This window comes from Mesoplodon bidens, assembly GCF_964165515.1.
Source record: "Mesoplodon bidens genome assembly, chromosome: 3".
Taxonomy (NCBI): domain Eukaryota; kingdom Metazoa; phylum Chordata; class Mammalia; order Artiodactyla; family Ziphiidae; genus Mesoplodon; species Mesoplodon bidens.
The window spans coordinates 127708815-127730028 of record NC_138178.1 but is presented as its reverse complement, the minus strand read 5'-3'; the positions used below and the strand labels follow the sequence as shown (position 1 = coordinate 127730028).

At 39.7% G+C, this 21214-nt stretch overlaps 2 protein-coding genes and 1 pseudogene across 3 annotated transcripts; 2 read left to right on the top strand and 1 right to left on the bottom strand.

Moving 5' to 3' along the window:
• Positions 1 to 3004: 3004 nt before the first annotated feature.
• Positions 3005 to 3477, top strand: LOC308614936 (small ubiquitin-related modifier 2-like). Its single transcript, XM_081229842.1, has one exon. The coding sequence runs from the start codon at positions 3055 to 3057 to the stop codon at positions 3340 to 3342; it is 288 nt and encodes a 95-aa protein (XP_081085968.1). The 5' UTR covers positions 3005 to 3054; the 3' UTR covers positions 3343 to 3477.
• A 3129-nt stretch (positions 3478 to 6606) lies between these two features.
• Positions 6607 to 7602, bottom strand: LOC308614526 (PRELI domain containing protein 3B-like; annotated as a pseudogene). Its single transcript has one exon. The product of its transcript is annotated as a PRELI domain containing protein 3B-like (transcript).
• Positions 7603 to 11857: 4255 nt separating this feature from the next.
• RPS29 (ribosomal protein S29) lies at positions 11858 to 13676 on the top strand. The gene is made up of 3 exons (XM_081230257.1): positions 11858 to 12000; positions 12241 to 12340; positions 13575 to 13676. Exons 1-3 carry the CDS (start codon positions 11939 to 11941, stop codon positions 13581 to 13583), a joined length of 171 nt encoding a protein of 56 aa, XP_081086383.1. The 5' UTR covers positions 11858 to 11938; the 3' UTR covers positions 13584 to 13676.
• Positions 13677 to 21214: the final 7538 nt, after the last annotated feature.

Here is a 21214-nt window from a genome sequence, read left to right as displayed (position 1 = left end):
TGCCCCTGGCAGTGAGAGCACCTGAGTCCTAACCACTGGACTGCCAGGGAATTCCCTAAAATTGCTTTTCATTTATATTATTTCTCCAGGTTTCCGTGCATACCAGGCATTCAACAGATAATTGAATATCTCGGACTTCCCGAATTTGTGCCCACAGTAAACTCTACTCAGGTTTGTAGCTCAGCTGTGTTCAAGCTAGTAAAATCAAATGTCATCATGTTCTTAAAGAAAGAGGTCACAATCTATGGACAGTGTAGACTTGTCTGCCCTAGCACGTTGGGACCAGATCTTGGAGCTGGTATTTTTTTTTTTTTTTTTTTTTTTTTGCGGTACGTGGGCCTCTCACTGTTGTGGCCTCTCCCGTTGCGGAGCACAGGCTCCGGATGCACAGGCTCAGCGGCCATGGCTCACGGGCCCAGCTGCTCCGCGGCATATGGGATCCTCCCGGACCGGGGCACGAACCCGTATCCCCTGCATCGGCAGGCGGACTCTCAACCACTGCGCCACCAGGGAGGCCCGGAGCTGGTATTTTTAATGGTAAATTTCATCTAAACTAAATAAAGCTGGGACTTCCCTGGTGGCGCAGTGGTTTAGAATCCGCCTGACCATGCAGGGGACACGGGGTTTGAACCCTGGTCAGGGAAGATCCCACATGCCGAGGAGCTGCTGAGCCCCTGTGTCACAAATACTGAACCTGTGCTCTAGAGCCTGCACGCCACAACTACTGAAGCCCTCACACCTGGAGCCCATGCTCTGCAACAAGAGAAGCCACCAGAATGAGAAGCCTGCGCACCGCAACGAAGAGTAGCCCCCGCTCGCCGCAACTGGAGAAAGCCCGCGCACAGAGACAAAGACCCAATGCAGACATAAATAAATAAATAAAATTAAAAAAAACTAAATAAAGCTGTATAGTTAACAAATATACACCTAAGAATTAGACCTTTATAGTGCTGCTTTTGATAGGGATAGAGTAGAATAATTAAATAGTTTAGAAATCTCACCAGGGGATTAAAGACAGAAAGGAAATTTTAACAGTTTGGGAGACTGTTGTCAGCTAATGACCACTCAAGAAAAGAATCCATTTATCTAGCAACAATCTACTCTCAACTTGAAAGAAGACCAGATGCGTCCAAGTGCCAGGCACACTCAAGCCACAAACCCTGATAGTTAAAACACAAGGTGATAGATACGGAGTCTGAATCTTGTCACATGAAGTCAGGGAGTTAGTGGTCCTTAAAGGGTTGCATTTCTGCATGTAGCCAAGACAGGAATATAGGTGAAAGGGGAAAGAAACTAGTTGAAAGGGGACATTATACCAAAACCTGAGATGAATGACCATATTTTAGTATACATTACCACCCTTTTGCTAATATATATTTGACTTAAATAGTTCCATGACCAACCCAATTAGACCATATAGGGTCAAAGGAGGAACTTATGATGTAAGCTTTCGAAACCGCTAGGGGGCTCCGAGGAGCTCCAGTTCTTTATGTCTCATGGAAGAAAGAATTCAGAGAAAGGCAAAGTGGTAGATAAGAAGTGAATTATTAGAATAGGATGCTTGTGAGGCTTTTGTGTGTGTGTGTGTGGTACGCGGGCCTCTTACTGTTGTGGCCTCTCCCGTTGCGTAGCACAGGCTCCGGACGCGCAGGCTCAGCGGCCGTGGCTCACGGGCCCAGCCGCTCCGCGGCATGTGGGATCCTTCCGGACCGGGGCACGAACTCGTGTCCCCTGCATCGGCAGGTGGACTCTCAACCACTGCGCCACCAGGGAAGCCCTTGTGAGGCTTATAAGCAAGAGGAAGAGAGGGTGCTGCACCCCGAGAACTTAGTGGGCTATGGTTTTATAATCAAAGGAAAAGTTGGGGGTGGGGAAGACCACCATCTTCCTCATTCCTGAGTAGACGTCACACTTTCATCATCAGTTCCTCCTCCATGTCGGCTGGGGGACTTTTCTTGTCCCTACATGGTCAAGCCAGGACTGTCATGGCACAATGGAAATAAGCAAAAAGGCAGTAACATATGCTAAAAATGGTTAAATCATTTCAGGTTTCAGTATAATGTCACCCTTTCTTTATATTTTTGTTTTTAATGTGCCCAGAGGAGCATGTCCTAGGAACCAATAACTTACTGAGCTCACTGGACAGGATGTGGGTCTCATATCACCATTGTTTTATTGTTTTGGGGATGTCTCATGCTCCTGTTGTATGGTTTTATTGCTAAGCAAGTCTGCTTGGTTTTGTGGTTAAGCAAACCTGCTTTCTTGAGTAATCATTAACTTACAGGGGTCTCCGATACTTTTTTATCTACTTACAATCCCCTAGTGGGATTAACTATTTAATTACCTACTTTGCTCCTTTACTCTGTCCCTATCACCTTGACATCTACCAAATAGTGAGGAAGAAGGTGGTCTTCTCCCCTCCCTACGTTTTGTTTGATTAATAGCCCTCTTTGTTCTTGGGGCTGCCTTGCCTGCCTGTTTGTATCTCTCACAAGCGTCCTATGTATGCTAATAAACTCACTCTTTGCCTGCCACTTTGCCTTTTCTGCAAAGAGACAAAAGAACCTGAGCTTCAGTAAGTCCTATACTAGGTGAGTGGTTTCAATTAAAAGACAGTGGGTTCGAGGTCCCTCCTAAAGTCAGGGGTCGTGGGTTCAAGTCCCATCTGAGATGGAGTGTGGTTTCCCTTTTCCCTGTTGACACTCTTTGATCATGTTTTATAGGTTGTGTTTCCACTATGATTTACTAATTAATACCCAACTGCCTCTTCTTAGTATTGTCATGTCAGTTCAGAGCTGCATTACTTCCCTCCAGAATTATTTCTAAACCTACCAGGTCTTCTTACTTCAGTACACTTATTCATTCATTTAATATTTATGGTGTTCTTGCTGTATGCCAACACCTGTGCTAGATGTTTAAAAGGCAAAGGTGCTCTCCCTCCTCCACGCTGCCGCCTCCTTCTTCTGCCACTCCTGGTGCTGCTTGTGTGCTCTTTTGATGCGGACCTGGCACCTCTTTAGTGAAGCGGCAGCTGAGGAGACTCTGGCACTCGCCATGGCTGATGAAAAGCCCAAGGAAGGAGTCAAGACTGAGAACAATGATCATATTAATTTGAAGGTGGCGGGGCAGGACGGTTCTGTGGTGCAGTTTAAGATTAAGAGTCATATACCACTTAGTAAACTATTGAAAGCCTATTGTGGACGACAGGGTATGTCAATGAGGCAGATCAGATTCCAATTTGATGGGCAGCCAATCAATGAAACAGACACACCTGCACAGTTGGAAATGGAGGCTGAAGATACAATTGGTGTGTTCCAGCAGCAGACAGGAGGTGTCTACTAAAAAGGGAACCTGCTACTTTACTCCAGAATTCTGTTCCTCCAGACCAAGAAGACATTCTCAATTAGAAAACTGCAATTTGGTTCCACCACATCCTGACTACTACAGTATAGTTTTCTCTATTCTTTCATTTTCCCCTTCCCCCTTCCTTTATTGTACATAAAGTTACTGGTGTACGTGCACAAGCATAGTGCATTTTTTTTAAAGTAAATAGCCAATGGTATGTTTTGACCGACATCAAATGGAGATGGGTTGGGGAAAAATACTGGTTCTATGAAAATACCCCCTTTTCTCCATTAGTGGCATGCTCATTCAGCTCTTGCTTTTATATTTCAGTAAGTTATTTTGCTCTCACTGTTTAACAAAAAAAGAACAACATAAAAATCCTTGCATACCTTGTTTGATGGGAGAATTTTAATGCTTTTCATTTATCACTGTAAAACCAAGGACAATTTTATAACTTTTGTATGTAGCTGTTACAAGTAGGGCAATGTCTTTAAATTACTCTAAAAGAAATGAATCCTAGACAGTTTTCCCTTCAAGTCAAGCGTCTTGTTGTTTAAATAAACTTCTTGTTCAAAAAAAAAAAAGGCAAAGATGAGTTTACATTGTTTAGAAGAGACAAATAAACCAATAATTATACCATAATGGGAGAAATGTTAGATGAGAACATTAGATGAGTATAAAGCAGCCAGATGATGAAAACAATTTTTTTGCTAAAATAAGGCTTTTTAACATTATCCTGAAAATTCTGGAACACGATTGAAAATGTTCAAGCAGGGGATAAAATTTAGACCTGTTTAAGAAAGGCTACTGTGGTCAGTGAAGGGATTAATTTGCAGTTAAAGAAAGCCTAGAGGCAGCAATACCAGTTACGAGGCTAATACAATAATCCACCATCCACACTGTTGCCAAATTAAATTTTCAAAGGTGTCTCTCTTCACAGAACCCTAAAATGTTGAGCTGAAACATAACTTACAGATATTCTAATTTAGTTCTCTCATTTTATACGAGGGGAATGGAAGCTGAAAAGAGTAAAGGGATTTGCCTGTGACCTCATAGATAGTCATTGTTCGAACAAATAGTGCTAGAACTTAAGTCTCATATGTTGTGCTTAATTCTTCCCAAAAATCTTCATGGATTTCCACTCCACAATTTAATTAAATACAGTTACCCAAAGCCTTGTCTCTTTTCCCTTCAGAATCCAGGTCCTATTACCTAGATGGACAAATCTCCCCAGAGGAGTCTCTATGGTTTTCAGTTCCCTCTTAGTTCCTGATCTTTGGGATTCCCTGGAGCTCAACTCTGCATTTTATTTATTTATTTTTAGTTAAAAGGAAGCTTTTATTAACAGGAAGGTTTTTCTTAATTCATATAAGATCCATCTTTAATATTAAATAGGATAATATACTCCATAGTCCGAGTCTAATTCTAACCCATGAACACTTTATTCCAGTTTAGTCCTCTCACATGCTTGCTATGTTATTTATATTTTAACAGGTAAAAGCCATTAACTACTAGCTACTTAACTAAAAGTAACTACACTGGAAAATGAAAATTTATAGAATTTTGTCATTAGATCAGAGTAAAAAATCAAACAGGATAAAATTTTGTTTAGAAATCTTTATCATTAGGATATTCTTACACTTTTCAGAACAAGTATAATTTTCAGAAATTATACAAGGCAACTTATTAAATATCAATATTTAGCAATGTTTTGTTTAGTTGAAATGTTATTTTAATTGTAAAAACCATCTCCGGTTACCAAAAAAATCAAAAATCTTATTGGCTTTAACTTGCTTTTACTAATGTCCTAAGAAGTCTCAAGCTAAACAATATTTTAAGTAGAAAAACAATAATTTTCAAATAGTTTGTTATACTATTTTTGTGGTTTATGTACATATATTAACTGGTTTCTTTTATAGGAAACCTGACTAGAAGTTTATCACTTTAAGTACTGTGAAATAAAGGCAAGAGCTCATCACCTTCTAACAAAAATACTCTGTATGCAACAATTCCCAGTATCAAATATATTCTTATTTATTTAGTGGTGGATAATTAATTGCCTGCTACAAAATACAAAACAAAATACATTTACTGGATTAGTTTTCAGATTGCAGCTGCCTTCTGGCATCCAAAGCAAGGATTTCCCATAAATAAAAGCTGCAAAGCAATTCACCTACTGGTTAGTTTAGGTCAATGCTTTTTTTCACCCTATTATTCTTTTTTCTTCTCCACGGCCCCCATCCCCTGCAGTGACACAGTATTATTAAAAACATCAAGTCCCTGGAATTTATGCTTCAGAGCAAGACATCATTTGAGTAATTTCAAATGATGTACAGCTCTTCACGTAAAAAAAGATGTTTTGTGGTCGTAATTAACTTCAAAAAGTAATTAGATTCAAATAACCTGGCATATCATGCTTTAGCAACTTCAGAACCATGATTTTGACACATGGCAATTTATAAGTTAGGCAAATGTGAAATGCTAAAAGATGTGAACAGCTGTTCTTCTGTTTAACTTTAGAGTGCTGCAAAATTCTGGCAATGATTTTTTTAGTTAACATAACCAGCCAACGATACAGCATACTAAGTCATAAAGTACGAATCCAAGGAAGGTAATACCTTTCCTAAGTTACAAAACTTTGGCAAATCAATACAGTACTCTTTAACACAATAAAGTATATTTTTGTTGGTGTCATTTATTACTTTCGTGATAGTTTTTACTCCAAAAATGTTAAGTACCAAATTAAAATATTGTGATTTTAATGGTGGTTTATAGCACAGCAAATTATTTTATACAATCAATGTCTTTTTAAAACTATACAGTTTCTCCTTTAAAAGTGAGTTCCCTCATGCAAGGTCTACAAGTTTATTGCAGCAGGGTAGTCGTGGGTATGTAAGAGGTGGCTCTGCTTGGTTCTGGGGTTGGCCCAAAACTAGGTAGAGTTCCAATGCGTGAAAAGCTTTAAAATTCTACCTTAAGGAGGTTTAATCAGTCAATATCAATTTTCAAGTACTTTTCAAAAATTGTTAAATTTTCACATAAATACTGGAATCCTCAAAATCAGGCAGTCATTTCAAACAACACTAATTTCAGCCGATCCCTTTTATTTAGAAACACTGCACCTCTTGGTTTTGATCAAGTCACATAGTCTTTCTTCAGCTTATCCAAAAAAAAAGTCTACCGAAAATATAGTTGTATTTTTATTTATTTATTTATTTTAAAAATTTTATTTATTTTATTTATTTTTGGCTGCGTTGGGTCTTCGTTGCTGCGCGCAGGCTTTCTCTAGTTGTGTCGACCAGCTTCTCATTGCGGTGGCTTCTCTTGTTGCGGAGCACCGGCTCTACGCGCACAGGCTTCAGTAGTTGGGGCGCGTGGGCTCAGTAGCTGTGGCTCGCGGGCCCTAGAGGGCAGGATCAGTACTTGTGGCGCCCGGGTTTAGTTGCTCTGCGGCATGTGGGATCTTCCCGGACCAGGGCTCGAACCCGTGTCCCCTGCATCGGCAGGCGGACTCTCAACCACTGCGTAACCATGGAAGCCCTGTAATTTTTTAAAATAACAAATAAGTATACTGCCAGCTTGTAGAGACCTGGGGAACTGGGTGTTGTTTATCAACTTTCATTATCATTTCTTCACAAATGCTGCTGCCGCTGTTGGTGTCCTTATGCTCCCTCTTGCCGAAGCCGTCAATCCCTCAATTTCAGCATTTAATTTATGTATTACCCACTCCATTGCTTCTCAGCCTTTATTAGCATTTAACGGTATCGTACTTGCCATCAGTGCTTCGAGGTTAACTGCCGAGACTGACTCCTTTCACGGTAATTATGGCTTCTTGAGTCAAAACAGTTTTTTCTGGGTCTTGAGGCAGTGGTTTGTATGTCTCTCATCTACTGAAACCATATTTGTAAATGAGATATTAGTAGATTTAATTTCCATTGTTTTCTCTACGGGATCCACTACAGAATGTTCTTGCACATATGTTTTGGTTCTTGCTGCACCAATAAGAGATTTCACAATGGAAGGCTGTCCCCACTCTGTGCTGAGAAGTCTATGGTTGTGCAGCTTTCCAGAGGGATCTGTGTGTCTGTCCAATGCATCGACTCCAACCACACTCGGGTTCACAGGGTTTGGGTATTTCTGCATTGCAGCTGTTTTAACAGTTTCCCATGGGTGGTCAAAGACGTGCTCCGAAGCCCAGATCTTCATGGTGCCGGCGGCCCGCGCGGTGCCCGGGCGTCGCTAGGGCACAATGAAGCAAAGAAGCCACGCTTGCCCCCGCCCCGCCCCTCAGCCGCCAACTCTGCATTTTAAAACATACCACATTTCTTCTAGCAAGTTTGGGTGTTCACAGCAAGAGGAATCTTAGGTTATCTTGTCCAGAATAATCGCTATATGATTACTTATTTAATGCCTGTCTTTACCTCTAGACTGCAAGCTTCCTGGACACGTTCTGAGTCACTACTGTTACATGCAAGATCTAACATAGTGTTCACATATAGTAGGTACTCAATGCATATTTGTAGAAAGAACGAATGAGTAAATGACTATCTAAATATTCATTCAACAAATGTTTATGAGAGCCTACATTGTGCCAGAATAGAGTAAGTTTACCTACGATTATGCATTTGGTTAATATTTCTTGAGTTAGAGTGAGTAGCTAGCCATTTGGGAGGGAGGGAAACTGGATTTCTCCCTTACTCCTGGGGGACGGTGATATAAATTTTAGGTGGATTCAAGATTTAAAATGAAAACCAAAAATGTAACAGTACAACAAGAAAACACAGTAGAACGTGTTTAGAATTTTGACAGAAAACCTAAAAGTAGTGACCTAACAATTTGATAAGTTTTCATACATAAACTTTAAAACTTTTTGCATGGAAGAATACATGGAACATAAACATAGAAATTAATAAGAATCTGGTATTGTAGTGACTAGAATAACTTTGCAACCAACATGAAAAGTCAAAGGGCTAATTTTCTTCCATGTAAATATTTACAAATATACAAACTACAGCCCAGCAACACATTACCAAAGCGGGTTGTAGACTGGAAGGAGAAGTTCTCAGATAAAGATACATGGCTGGCTTATAAACATAGCAAAACATGTTCTGCAGCATCGAAATTCAAGTTGAAACAACACTTGCCATTTTTAGGCTATCAGAAGGACAAATATAAAAAAGTTTGCTAATTCACACTGTTGGGGGAGTGTAGAAAAACAGATATTTTCTATGGGTATTTGGTTGAATTGTTATGATTTCTATAGACTGCAAATTGGTAATCTCTATCAAAAATTTAAAAGTTCACGTTCTTTTGCCTCACAGTCCCATTTCCAGAATTTTATTTTACAGACATACTTTATAATATAGATATACTATATAGATATAGATATAATTTAAGTATGCAAAGGAATGTTCAAAGATGTTCCAATTTCACTTCATTCCCTATTTTTGCTATATATTTCTCCATAGCATTTATACTCTTCTAAGATGCTTTATGATCTATTTGTATGATTTATCTGTACAAACAGATATGATCTATCTGTACGAACAGAATCATACCATTGGGTATGGTATGCTTCTGTTTGTATAAATGAAAAGAGATGTAGTAACTATATATAAATACAAACGTATGTATATGGACACATTTATACGTATGTATGTATACATGCATAGATATGCACATATACTTCTGTGAGTGGATGAGTAGATAGGTAAATAGATAGCTACACTTATTTCTTTAAAGATCCTGATAACATGTGGGTTTGGACAAGGAGACTGGAGAAATAGGGGTCTGAGTTGGATAAAAACTTACTTTTAAAAATATACTTTATGTATAACAACATTGTTAATCAACTGTACTCCAATATAAAATAAAAAGTTAAAAAATATACTCTATGTATCTGTGTTTTGCTTTAGAGTATACAATTAATTAAAATATCAACATCTGTTGAAATGGATATATATGTATATGTTCTGAAATTGAAGATAGCTCAAGAGAGATGTAGGTCTTTAGATGACAAATTATGGATGTAGAATCACAAATAATTTTGAGAATAATTTAAGGAAGAAAATAGGAGATATCTGAATAATGGTGTCTTAACATGCAGATCATTCCAATGTGCTTAAATTCAAAAATAATATCTATACTCTGTCCCATTAGAATGTTTCAGTCTTATAAGTATTACTTTTATTTTTTTCCAAAAGAAAATATTAATAGGGGTTATCTGGGCTAGGAGATTATAGCACATTTCTTCTTCTTTGTATTTCATTGTATTTAAGAAAGAAAAAAAGAAAGAAAGACAGAAAGAAGGAAAAGAAAGAAAGAAAGAGAACTCAGTATGTATTATATTAGAGGGAAATATGTTTTAAAAGAAGAATTTAAAAGCCAAATGCAGAAGAGTAATAGGAATCTGTAAGAAGAGTATAGGATTAAGCTAAAAGCTCTTTACAAACATTGGGTTAAAATGGACTTTTAAAATTGTATGCTCATATTTTTTACTGAAAAAGAAATTGAAAATTCCGTTGGTGGAGATAGATAGTGCTACATTATCTTAGGACTGAGCAGGAAGTACAGCTTCTCAACTGCAGTTTTGTAATATCTCCATCAAGAAGAGTAACTTTCAAGACCAGAATAAACATTAAGAAGTACTTGAATATCAAGATAGTTTAAGAGATTGTTACTGTTCAAGTGTAACTAATTGCTTCTTGTTTGTCTTTTCTTCCCCCCACTTTTAAATGAGTTCACTTCTTTTGGCCCAGAGGATTGAAAATATTTATGGAATTGATCTCAGAACCATTGTAATCTTTTAAAAATTACGGAGACCAGTTGGGAAAGGCCTGAGAAGGCTATAGGTGGGCAAATGTTTGATTAGCTTTGGAGAAGCACATGGATTTTGGAAACTACACATCTACGACTGATATAAATTCCAGGCAAACTGTAGAAGCTTGACATTGGACCCTTCACAATCAGGCTTTAATTTAAAATACCCTTTCAGTCATCTATCACTAGGTCTTTTGTGCATCCTCCTCTCTAGTTACACAAGGTTGTTCATCCTCTCCAAGCTTTTTCCAACTCCATTCTTGGGCTCAAACTCTTCCTCTCACTATGCATTCCCTTCCATCAAGTGCTGCCTGTAAAAACCCCACTCTTCACTTAAGGTCTATTTCAAAGGCCCCTCAAATGAACCTCACGCTGGAATTAATCTCTTTCTTCTTTGCTCCTTTTGTGTTCTATGAACACATGTATCATCTAATGCAATTGTCCTACTAACTTAGTTGTATACATATCACTGAGTCGTAAAAGTTGAAACTGGAAGGCAGGGCTCTGAGATAATCCTATTTTCCTCACTATATTTGTTTTGAGGGCAGCATCAAGTCATATCTGGTTTTTAAATCTCTGGCTTGACTCCTTCCTTCATCATCTTGTTTTCGACCAAAAACAATCAAAAACAAAAAACAACAAAGAAGAGTTCCTGTGTAAAGTTTCCTGCATTATTGCACCCTGTGGTACATTTTATAGATCTAGTTAAAGCTTTGATATCAGAGCTGTGTACAATTTTAGGTTTATCTAAAGACATTATAAATAACCATGTGGATTTTAGGGACATTTTTCAGATTATTAGATGGCATTTGGTTTTCACTAGTTATTTTATTACCAAATCATCTGGTCAAAGCAACATATATTGGGCATTTACTTGTTTCTTTCTTTAAACTTAACTAACTACATTTAAATATTAAATTAAACACACTAAGTCTCGTGTCATTCTTCTGGAATGGTGTAGGTGCATTTCTAGGAGCAGTGTGTCAATTAAAAAAAGTTTGAAAACGTATTTTGTTTCACAAAACGGGAACTCCTACCGTTGACTCCTAGTTATTACAGTTGATTTTAAGTTATTTTGTAATTTTACCCCAGTAGGTGTCAGTACTGAGTTAAGGCAAAAATCCTTTTTCCAAGTGTAAAATTTTAATTAAAAGACTGTAAAAGGTTCAGACGATGATGAAGAGACTGTTAGTGACATCATTTATTTCTAGAGGGTTCAAAACTCATTCATTTCTGGGGGTTCAAAAGAGACGGGGTCTCGCTATGTTGCCCAGGCTGGAGTGCAGTGGCTATTCACAGGCGCGGTCCCACTACTGATCAGCACGGGAGTTTTGACCTGCTCCGTTTCCGACCTGGGCCGGTTCACCCCTCCTTAGGCAACCTGGTGGTCCCCCGCTCCCGGGAGGTCACCATATTGATGCCGAACTTAGTGCGGACACCCGATCGGCATAGCGCACTACAGCCCAGAACTCCTGGGCTCAAGCGATCCTCCTGCCTCAGCCTCCCGAGTAGCTGGGACTACAGGCGCGCGCCACCGCGCCCGGCGAACGCAGGCCGCAGAAGAGAAAACTAGAGGCTGAGATGTGGTGACGTCATCAGCTGTGCCCGCCTAGATTATTTCCAAGCTTCCTCTTCACACCCGCGAAACAGCGTAGCCACACTGCGCACGCGTCCTTTGTCAGCACTGCCTTCTGGGTAAGCTGTCTCAAAATTTTGAAGAGCGCTTGCGTGCGTTCCGTCTTTCCTTTTGCCTTGTTGCAGCCGAGAAAGCAACATGGGGCACCAGCAGCTTTACTGGAGCCATCCGAGAAAATTCGGCCAGGGTTCTCGTTCTTGGTGAGAAACAGAATGTAGCTTCAGGGAAGGGTTGCTCTGGGGCGCGACGCTGCTTGAAATGTACTGTGGAGGAGCCCGCGGGCGGCGCGGCGTGGGGAGACGGAATCGTAGTTGTGTCTGCCGCCATTACAGGCCTGTGATGGGTCTGTGGAGACCGGCAGGCAGTGCGGGTGGTGGCCTCCCGAGTGCCGAATACTTTGCTTTCTGCGACTTGCGGTAACGCCATCTCTTTCCTTGCAGCCGCGTCTGCTCAAACCGGCACGGTCTGATCCGGAAATACGGCCTCAATATGTGCCGCCAATGTTTCCGCCAGTACGCGAAGGACATCGGCTTCATTAAGGTACGGCCGCCGACGCCGTGCTCTCCAGTGTCTGTGAGGGGCCGACGAGCGGGTAGTTCGTGGTGTGGGCATTTGACCAACGCCGCTTTCCTTTTGTAGTTAGCAGGGCCCTTCCTTGGTAGCGGATGACACTGTTGAGAGTTTTGGCAATCACGTTAATAGAATGGGGGGAGGTGAAGGCCTTAAAAGTAGACTTTCTCATTCCTTTTTACCCACTTCTGACAGTTTTAGGTGCTATGTATAATGTTGCATAAAATTACTTTTCAGGAACAATTAAGTATTAAATCTCTAATCGTATCTAGCTAATTTTAGCAGAATACATACGTTGTCCGCTGCCCTGAAATGTTGGATAGGGCCGTGCAGTGGAATGAGTTTGAGGTTTGGGGCCAGGTAGACCTTTTTAGGATTCAGAGATCTGAATCCTAGTCGTGTGACTTTGGTCAAGTCACTTAAAGCTAAGTTTTTGCCTGTGAAAAATAAATGGCAGGGTTGTTGTAGAAATTAATGTATATATGAAGCTTTCTTGGCTCCTAAAAATCGCTTAAATGCTAGAAGTGAAAACTAATTTCTTATTGGCCTTTTGAGATACAAAATAACAGTCACTACCTTTTTATTCATAGTTAGAGCTCAAAAATATCGGGTAGAACGTATCTGTTAAAATTAGGTGTCCTTATGTTTTAGTGTTACAGTGGATATAAGTTGTTTAACGTGAGGTTTCTGTGACAGGAGCAAAGTATCTTAAACTTTTGGCTTTGACCAAATACTTAAGAGTATGTTTAGTGTTACTTTGTGGAAGTTCAAATAACTTAGTTGGAGGTAGTAGATCAGAGAATGGCCCCAAGCCCGGTAATTTTGTGTCCCATTTTTCAGAGGTTAAGATTAAATGAGTTCATTTGTGAACGGCTCCTTAGAATAGTGTTAGAATTTGCTGCCTACTTAATGACCATCCTGAGCTTTTGGTAAAGATCATTTTATGTAGCAGTGTTTTTCTAGCGGGAAATGTCTTTGATGGTAGAAGTGGGTATACCAGTATTAAAATTCACTGTCTAAAATATAATTGTTGAGATTTTGGTAAATATTTAAGTTCTTTAGATCTCCATAAGTAGTTGGGGTGGTCAGATTTCCAGTGTAAACCTCATTCTATAATGAACCTTTTTTTTCCCTGAGAATGAAATGGATATTTAAAGCATTATGCATTAATTCATTTCCTATCTGCCTTTTTTTTTTTTTGCAGTTGGACTAAGTGTGAACTTCTTGAATGGGTCATCACGCATATCTACCTTCCTCAGAAACAATACTAACTCTTTGTATATAAAATAAAAATTTTAAAACTTCAGTTATGAATGTTTTTCATGTGAATGTAATAGCCAATTGTTCATAGAAATCTTTTAAAAATTATCTTCAGTGGATTCGTCTTCACAGTATGTGTCTTATTTTCCTTAAGGTATATAAAAGTATTCTTGCTGGACTCTGATAAATCCCAGTTTTATTTTTATACTTAACATTTTCTGTTCCATGAAGTGCTCACTATATATAGGAGCATCCAGCATATAACCTGAGACAGATTGTCTTTTGAGTAGTTGACTGGCTACAGTGAGCTGGGCAGTGAAATTAAAACTATTGAAAATTGATTTTGAGAAAGAAGGCTAGCACTAAAACCTGCTCTGAGCATTTACCTGGTGGTGGCAGTCCTAGCTTTTGGTATAATTAGTAAAACTTGTAAATTTGTCAATTATTTGTATGTGGAAGGGGTGGGGTGGGGAGTGATTAAAAGTAAAATGGGTCTTGTGAGCAAAAGTAGATCTTAGTGGGGCAAGGGTAGAGACAGGGAAACATTGGAATATTTTAGGCAAATGATCTTGGCTTGGGCTAGGATAAGAGTAGTTGAGGTAGTCACAGTGACCTCTTGAAGAGGAAGAAGACCGGATTTGCTGAAAGATTAGTTGTGGGAGAGCAAAGGATGACTCCAAGGGTTTTGGCCTGAGCAACTGGAAGGGTAGAGTTACTCTTGAGCTAGGACTGAGAAGTTGTTTTAGGAAAGAAAAAGTTCAGCTTACGGCATATTAAATTCAAAATGCTTATTAGACATTCACGTGGAGCTGTGAAGTAGGCATTTATCTGGAGTTGACAGGAGCTTGGGACTGGAGATTCAACTGGTTGTCCTCAGTATGAATAATAGCTGCTATTTGTGGATCTCATCCTTGTGACTGGATGAGATCTAAGCCCTAAAGTCTAAGGATTGAATAATACATGGAGAAGACTGTTCTGGGTTATTCCAGGGACAGGTGGGAAGATGAGGATTCAACAAAGTAGACAAGAAGGAGGACCAAAAAGTGGCATACTAGAAGCCAAGCAGGACGTGATCAACTGTAACTGCCTCTTAAAATTGGTTGTTACAATGTCATCCAACAGGAGAGAAAGTGTGCCAATGGAAGCTGGAGTGGAAAAAAAGCATCTTAACTGACTGGTTAAATTAGCTGCGAAATTTTCAAAAACAGTGCAACACATTGCTAGTTTAAGAACCTTAAAAGGAGCTCATGAAAGCTAGGGACACTGAAGCTTAGGTCTCAAGAGCTTCATGGTAAATTCACCTCTACTGACCCTGAATCCCAGGAGTACATGATAATTCTATGGTGGACCTCCCATGAAGTTGCTGTTTTTTTGTTTTTTTAACATAGTGTTGCTGGGGAAGTGTCTTTAGGGAACAGCTAGGTTTTAAACAGGAAGAGGAGATGGATAGAATTTTGGTAGAGGAGGTTGAGGATGTGGGAGTTTTCTGATGTAGTTAAGAGTGGGTGGATGAGAAGCAGTGCCAGCTGAGCAGTTGTAAAAGTTTTTTAGGTGAAAAAAAGAGGCTTACTCATAATGGTTTAGGAAAATAAGGTCTGGTATGTGTTTGAGAGTTTTGGGGAAGAGATGGACACTGCTCTAGTGGGATAGTCCTGGGTAAATGCACCTGTAAGAATTATGCATTGGTCGAGGGAATGTGTGGAAGGGAACATTCCCTAGCCAGCGCGCGCGTGTGTGTGTGTGTGTGTGTGTGTGTGTGTGTGTGTGTGTGTGTGTGGTGGGTATGAAGGCTGGTGTGTACAGTTGGTCTTCCCTATTAGTGGCTGAATAACTTACTGCTAAAGATTCTATTTTAAAATGTATGTGCCAGACGTTTTGCTAAGTGTGTTATGTGTATTATCTTTTTTAAGTCTCAGTGCTTTTCTATGGATATTATCCTCATTACATAGCTGAGGAAACTAAGGCTTAGAGATTAAGCAATTTCTGCAGTCTTTACAAGTTAGAAACTAGACTGGAACTCGAGTCTGACATCAATGCTAATATTCTTAATACCCACAACACACTGTAAGGTTGGAACACTGTACGTCTTGTCCCCAAAGATAATTACATGATGGCAAGCACTACTATTTTCATATTTACCACAGCATGTAGCATGATACCTTGTATATTAATAGTAGGTCCTGAATTGTTGAAGAGTTGAATTAAATTCCCTAGTAAAGCTCAATAATGTTTTGTTTTTTATAAATTTATTTTACTTTTGGCTGTGTTGGGTCTTATTTGCTGTGCATGGACTTCCTCTAGCTGTGGCGCGCGGGGGCTACTCTTTGTTGCAGTGCATGGGTTTCTCATCGTGGTGGCTTCTCTTGTTGCAGAGCAGAGGCTCTAGGGGTGCGGGCTTCAGTAGTTGTGGCTCACAGGCTCTAGAGCACGGGTTCAGTAGTTGTGGTGCATGGGCTTAGTTGATGGGCATGTGGGATCTTCCGGGACCAGGGCTTGGACCCCTGTGTTGGCAGGTGGATTCTTAACCACTGCACCACCAGGGAATCTCAAGCTCAATAATGTTGATGGCAAAATATGATAGATTTTATAAGAGGTTTAAACAACCTTTGATGCATAGAGTGTATAGTCTTAGGTTGACTTACTGAATTAGGGCTGAATGGGACCTGTTAAAGGACCTGTTGAGATTTTATTTAGCTCATTCATGAAACCAGTAAGATTTTTCTACCAGTTCAAGGGAGAATTCAAAACATCACATTTAATAGGTGAATCAAGGATATTGAAATGAATTTATAAATAAATGTAAAACTGGCTTTTTCAGCAGAGGAGGGAAGTCAAGTTATCCACCAGACAGAATTTGCGTGTCCATGGACAAGTACCATTTATGTATAACTTGGAGAGTTGTAAAATAGCTCAAACAAAAGGCTCAGGTTTCCTCACCCCAAGATTCTACTAGACAGAGCTTTAAGTTTCATGAAAAATAGCCAGTAACCTTTTGGTCCATTTTGAAGTGTTTCACAATTTTTCTTTACAGACTTTTAGTCTTTTACCTGTAATTGGTAAAATTTTTGATTGAATGCTGTATGTCAGGCACTTTCTTAGTGCTATTACGGAGTCCAAGCTCGCTCTGCTCGCTGCACGACAGGCCAGTAAATCGGGAGACGAACTTTCTTCGGAAAGCCGGCAGACCGAGAAGATGGCAGACTAATGTCTCCAAAAAACCATCGTGTAGTTTTTTTGGGTTTGGGTGCCAGTTTCTTTTATAGAACAGAGAGGGGAGGAGATGAGGAAGTAAAGTAAAAAGGCCATAAGATTTGCAATGTCCCCTGGAATGCCCAGCCCCGGGGAGGGGATGTGTTCATTTCTTCTTTCTTGCAGCCATCCACAGGTGGACAGGGCCAGGATGTTTCCCCGAACAAAGGCACTTTGGCTTAACGTTCAGGCAGAGGGCAGTGTTCCCCAAGGCAGGCCACTGTGTATAGACAGTATCCTTTTAGTGAACAAAAGCAAAGGAAAGCAAAGATTAAAGTGGAAGAAACAGATCCAACATGTCAGATTTGGCTCTTCCCCGTTAGAGTGTTTTACTTGAATTAGCTCCTTTAATACGACTCTGTGAGGTATAATCCCCATTTACAGATGAGGCACCTGAGACACAAAGAATAACTTTAAAAAGAAAGCACAGTAATTGAGATTCAAACCACCAAGTAGAATGTCTTGAGAACTGCTCCTACCATTAAATTCTAAATGTACAACAATTAGAGAAAGCTTTGGTAAATATTGGTAGTCTACAAAATAGCCCAGAGAAATAATTTTCAATAAAAATGGGAAATTGTATATATGGTACAATTTCACTATGTTAAAAAAGTGCACAGAAGAAACAAGGAAACATGCCAGTATGTCATCAGTGATTGCCTTTGGGTAATAGAATTACAGATGATTTGCTTTGAAGCAGTCAGATTAAGATTTGTTTCGGGGTGGGATATCCAGTGATGCAGTGTATAGTGACCCAGGTACCAACTTTGCTCATTAGGTTTCTGCTCTTCCCCACACAGCTCATTCTATTTTTAGATTGCTCTGATAGCAAGTTCTTCTTGCTATTTCCTTCCACTGATTTCTATCCATTGATATTAATTCTATGCGGTCCTATACAAAACAAGTCTAATCTCTTTTCTGCAAGAAAAAAGGTTATTTAGGCATGAGGACTGTCATGTTCTTCTGGATTTTCTTATTTCAGGCTAACCATTACTGATTATTTCAACTGTTCCTTATAGGACCTGATTTAAGAGCCATCTCTGGTGTTCTCTGAATTCCACTCCATCTAGATCCTGACAGTGCCTGGCATAGCATGTTTCATAAGGCAGGCACATGGTAAAAACATAATGAATGAACAGATTTGGTAATGTTTAATTTGTTTGGGTATCAGTGCTTCTTCACTTTTTATGAGCCCTCTTTTACCATTTCAGAACGACCAGAGACCCTGGCCTTCAACAGCTATCTACATGGCTAATGCCCCTGACAATTTTAAATCAACCTGCTCTGTCTGAGATGTAGTTCCTGTTGAAAACTATCTTTAATAATTGGTGCCTTAGAGAATTGGGCTTTGGGGCAGGCAGAGCAAAAGGTAGGAGGTAGTCACACCTTCTAGTGGTGTGACTAAGAAGGGTAAAACAAGGTGTTTGAATTTCCTCAGTATCCACAAAAATTGAAAAAGGGAAAAAAAAGGAAGGTAAGGCTGAGCTGCTAGATGTTTCTCAAGGGTTAATCTAGAAAATTAAAGGCTCAGTTTTTTGATATTGCTGAGTATATATGTGTGTAGCAATCAAAGCTATATAGGGGCCAAATATTAGACTAGATTAGACTATTGGCTGTGCTAGTTCCAGGTGTCCTCTGTCTATGAGAGCTTTAAAGGAATTGAGATTGGAAGTGAAAAGTTTAATCTCGATGGGCTGATTATATAATTTAATTTAAAGTCATTTGGTTAATGAGAAAATAATTCAAACAAGTTAAATTCAGCCTATTATGTATGTCAATGGTGACCACTCCCTTGAGCTGATTCCAGACTTGACCTTCTGAGTCCTATAAACAAATGCTGGATTCCCTGACAGATGAATTGAAGACCTGTAGAACCACAGTGCCCCCCTTTCCCTTCACCCCCTAACCCCCCACATTGTTCCTATTAGTCCCCTTATCCCCTAAACACCTTATTTGTTTACGAAGAGATCCCTACCTGCCTGAATTGTTTCAGAACCACTGATCTTTGGGCAAGGACTAAAACATCTCTGGCTCTGGAAATGGCTGCCGTGGTCCTCAACTGAACCCCATCCTAAGAGTTCAAAGGATGCATTTCAAGAAGCTATGCTCTGGGCTTCCCTGGTGGCACAAGTGGTTGAGAGTCCGCCTGCCGATGCAGGGGACACGGGTTCATGCCCCGGTCCGGGAAGATCCCACATGCCGCGGAGCGGCTGGGCCCGTGAGCCGTGGCCGCTGAGCCTGTGCGTCCGGAGCCTGTGCTCCGCAATGGGAGAGGCCACAACAGTGAGAGGCCCGCATACCACAAAAAAAAAAAAAAAAAAAAAAAAGAAGCTATGCTCTTGGTGAAAATGACCAACATTCCCTTCACCTTGGGATGTCTACCATTGGTCACTTTCCTGGACTCATTTTGTAAGCAGGTAGGGTAGGGGGATCCCCAGAGAAAGAGCACCAATCGGCTTTCTTGACATAAGAGAAGCCATTTTTGGCTTAAACCATTTTGTGATCTAAGCCTGGCCACAGTGCTTGTCCTTGAACAGGTCTCAGTAATAATGATCTTAGGAGAACAAAAGGACAAACTTGTCAGGCAAGAGGAGTAACAATAGCAAAGATAACAAATTAGTTGTAAAGTCTCCCAATTCTGTTTCAATGGTAAAGACTAGCCTAAAGCACTGTCTTGAACTATTTTGCAGAATTTAAATACCCCCTTAGGTGCTCAACCATGAGATTCAACTGGAATCCAAGGGATGATGATGTTGACCTTTTTTGAGCTTTTCTGAGTGACTCCTGATCAGTGCTTTGATGTCCTTGGTCAACTCACTTTGTTGCTCAGACTGCCACTCAGCTGTATTACTGTAAAACCTTTACTAATTCAGTTAACCCTAGAACATAACAGTGTTAACAAAAGGAAAGGGAGGAGTGAATTTCTATTGACAAGGACTGTGACTAGAGTTGCTAAGATCCTAACGAAAGGGAGGAGAGTGAAGAGGTACCTGGAGAGTGGGGAAGAGAAGCTAGTGTTAAGAGAAAAATCATGCCTTCTTTCTCCTTATATATGACAGTGGTTCCAAGGCCAGTAATGCAGGATAACAGTAGTCTCTTTGAACACATTTTAGGACAGGTACGTGTTCAGAAGCTGCTTTGTAACTTCTTGCTGTGTATAATCCAGGTTTCAGAATAGGATCATTGTAGGTATGTTTATGGTTTTAGACATTGCAGCAATGAAAGGAAAAAACAGCTTTGCTTAATAAAGTTGTAAAGAGTGTTAAGTACCAGTAGCCTCATGCACATTATACAACCCAATAATAATTATGCTGATTGTGTAAACAGCTCCCCTGTGTAGACTACCTGAGCCTCCACTGCCAAACGTCAAGAATTAATAGCAGGAGCTAGAAAAATCAATAAGCCTTTATCCAGGGAACCAAAGATATGTAGGTTACTAAAATTATTAACAGTTGCCCATAAAGAATAATATCCCAATATGTTAATGCTAAAGGAGGTTTTGTTTTATTTCCTAAATAATAAAAAGATTACATAATAAAGGACTAGTTGACAGTGATATCATTCATGGCAGCACAGGCAAATCAATAAAGGCATAAAATAAGAAATGGAACCTGTTTCTTGGCAATCTAGTTAGTTGAATTTCATAGACTGAGCCTGGCTTACCTTGCGTTCTCTTTTTCACAAACCATAAAGCCCATTTTTGATAATGTGTATCTGTTTTTCCTTTGATGCTAATTAACTTGTATTACCATTCACAAAGATTAACTGGGGACATCTAGCACAGATGATGTATTCAGTCAGTCATGAAAGGAAAGGGGAAAATGAATTCATATTTGGAACTTTTGGGGTAGGTAATCTCCTTAAACACAATTTCCTTTAAAGTTTTCTCCTTGGACAGGAGTCTTTATTATCTGATTCCTGAGTATCCTAGCTTCTTTATTACCAAGGGAGCAAATCATGTGGGTCCTTCATTATAGATTTTCTAAATAACCTTATCCCTTTTTAATGACTTAAATTTGTTCCTGAAAACCCTGTCACTAGGTTAAAGGCTGTTAATGAAAAAATTTTTTCATTAGTTTTATTAGAAAATATTTATGGTGTGTTCCATTGCCCCACAAGTTACTCAAGTAATTTTCACAAACACAAAAATATACCAATTAAGCAGTGGAAAGAAAGCTTATAAAAGTAATAAACAATAATTTGAAAGTATTCTGTTACCAACTGGTGTGCTGAAATTTAATTCTGGCACTAACTACTGGAGTTAGCACAGACCCCAGAAGTTAAAAGTCATAGTCCACAACTAGGCTGCCCTCATTTCAGATGCTAGCCACACTA

Excerpts from the sequence above, each read along its gene's own strand:
- LOC308614936 (XM_081229842.1), top strand. The coding sequence starts at position 3,055 with ATGGCTGATGAAAAGCCCAAGGAAGGAGTCAAGACTGAGAACAATGAT.
- RPS29 (XM_081230257.1), top strand. The coding sequence starts at position 11,939 with ATGGGGCACCAGCAGCTTTACTGGAGCCATCCGAGAAAATTCGGCCAG. Across the intron at positions 12,001-12,240 it reads GGCCAGGGTTCTCGTTCTTG|CCGCGTCTGCTCAAACCGGC; the intron begins GTGAGAAACAGA and ends CTTTCCTTGCAG.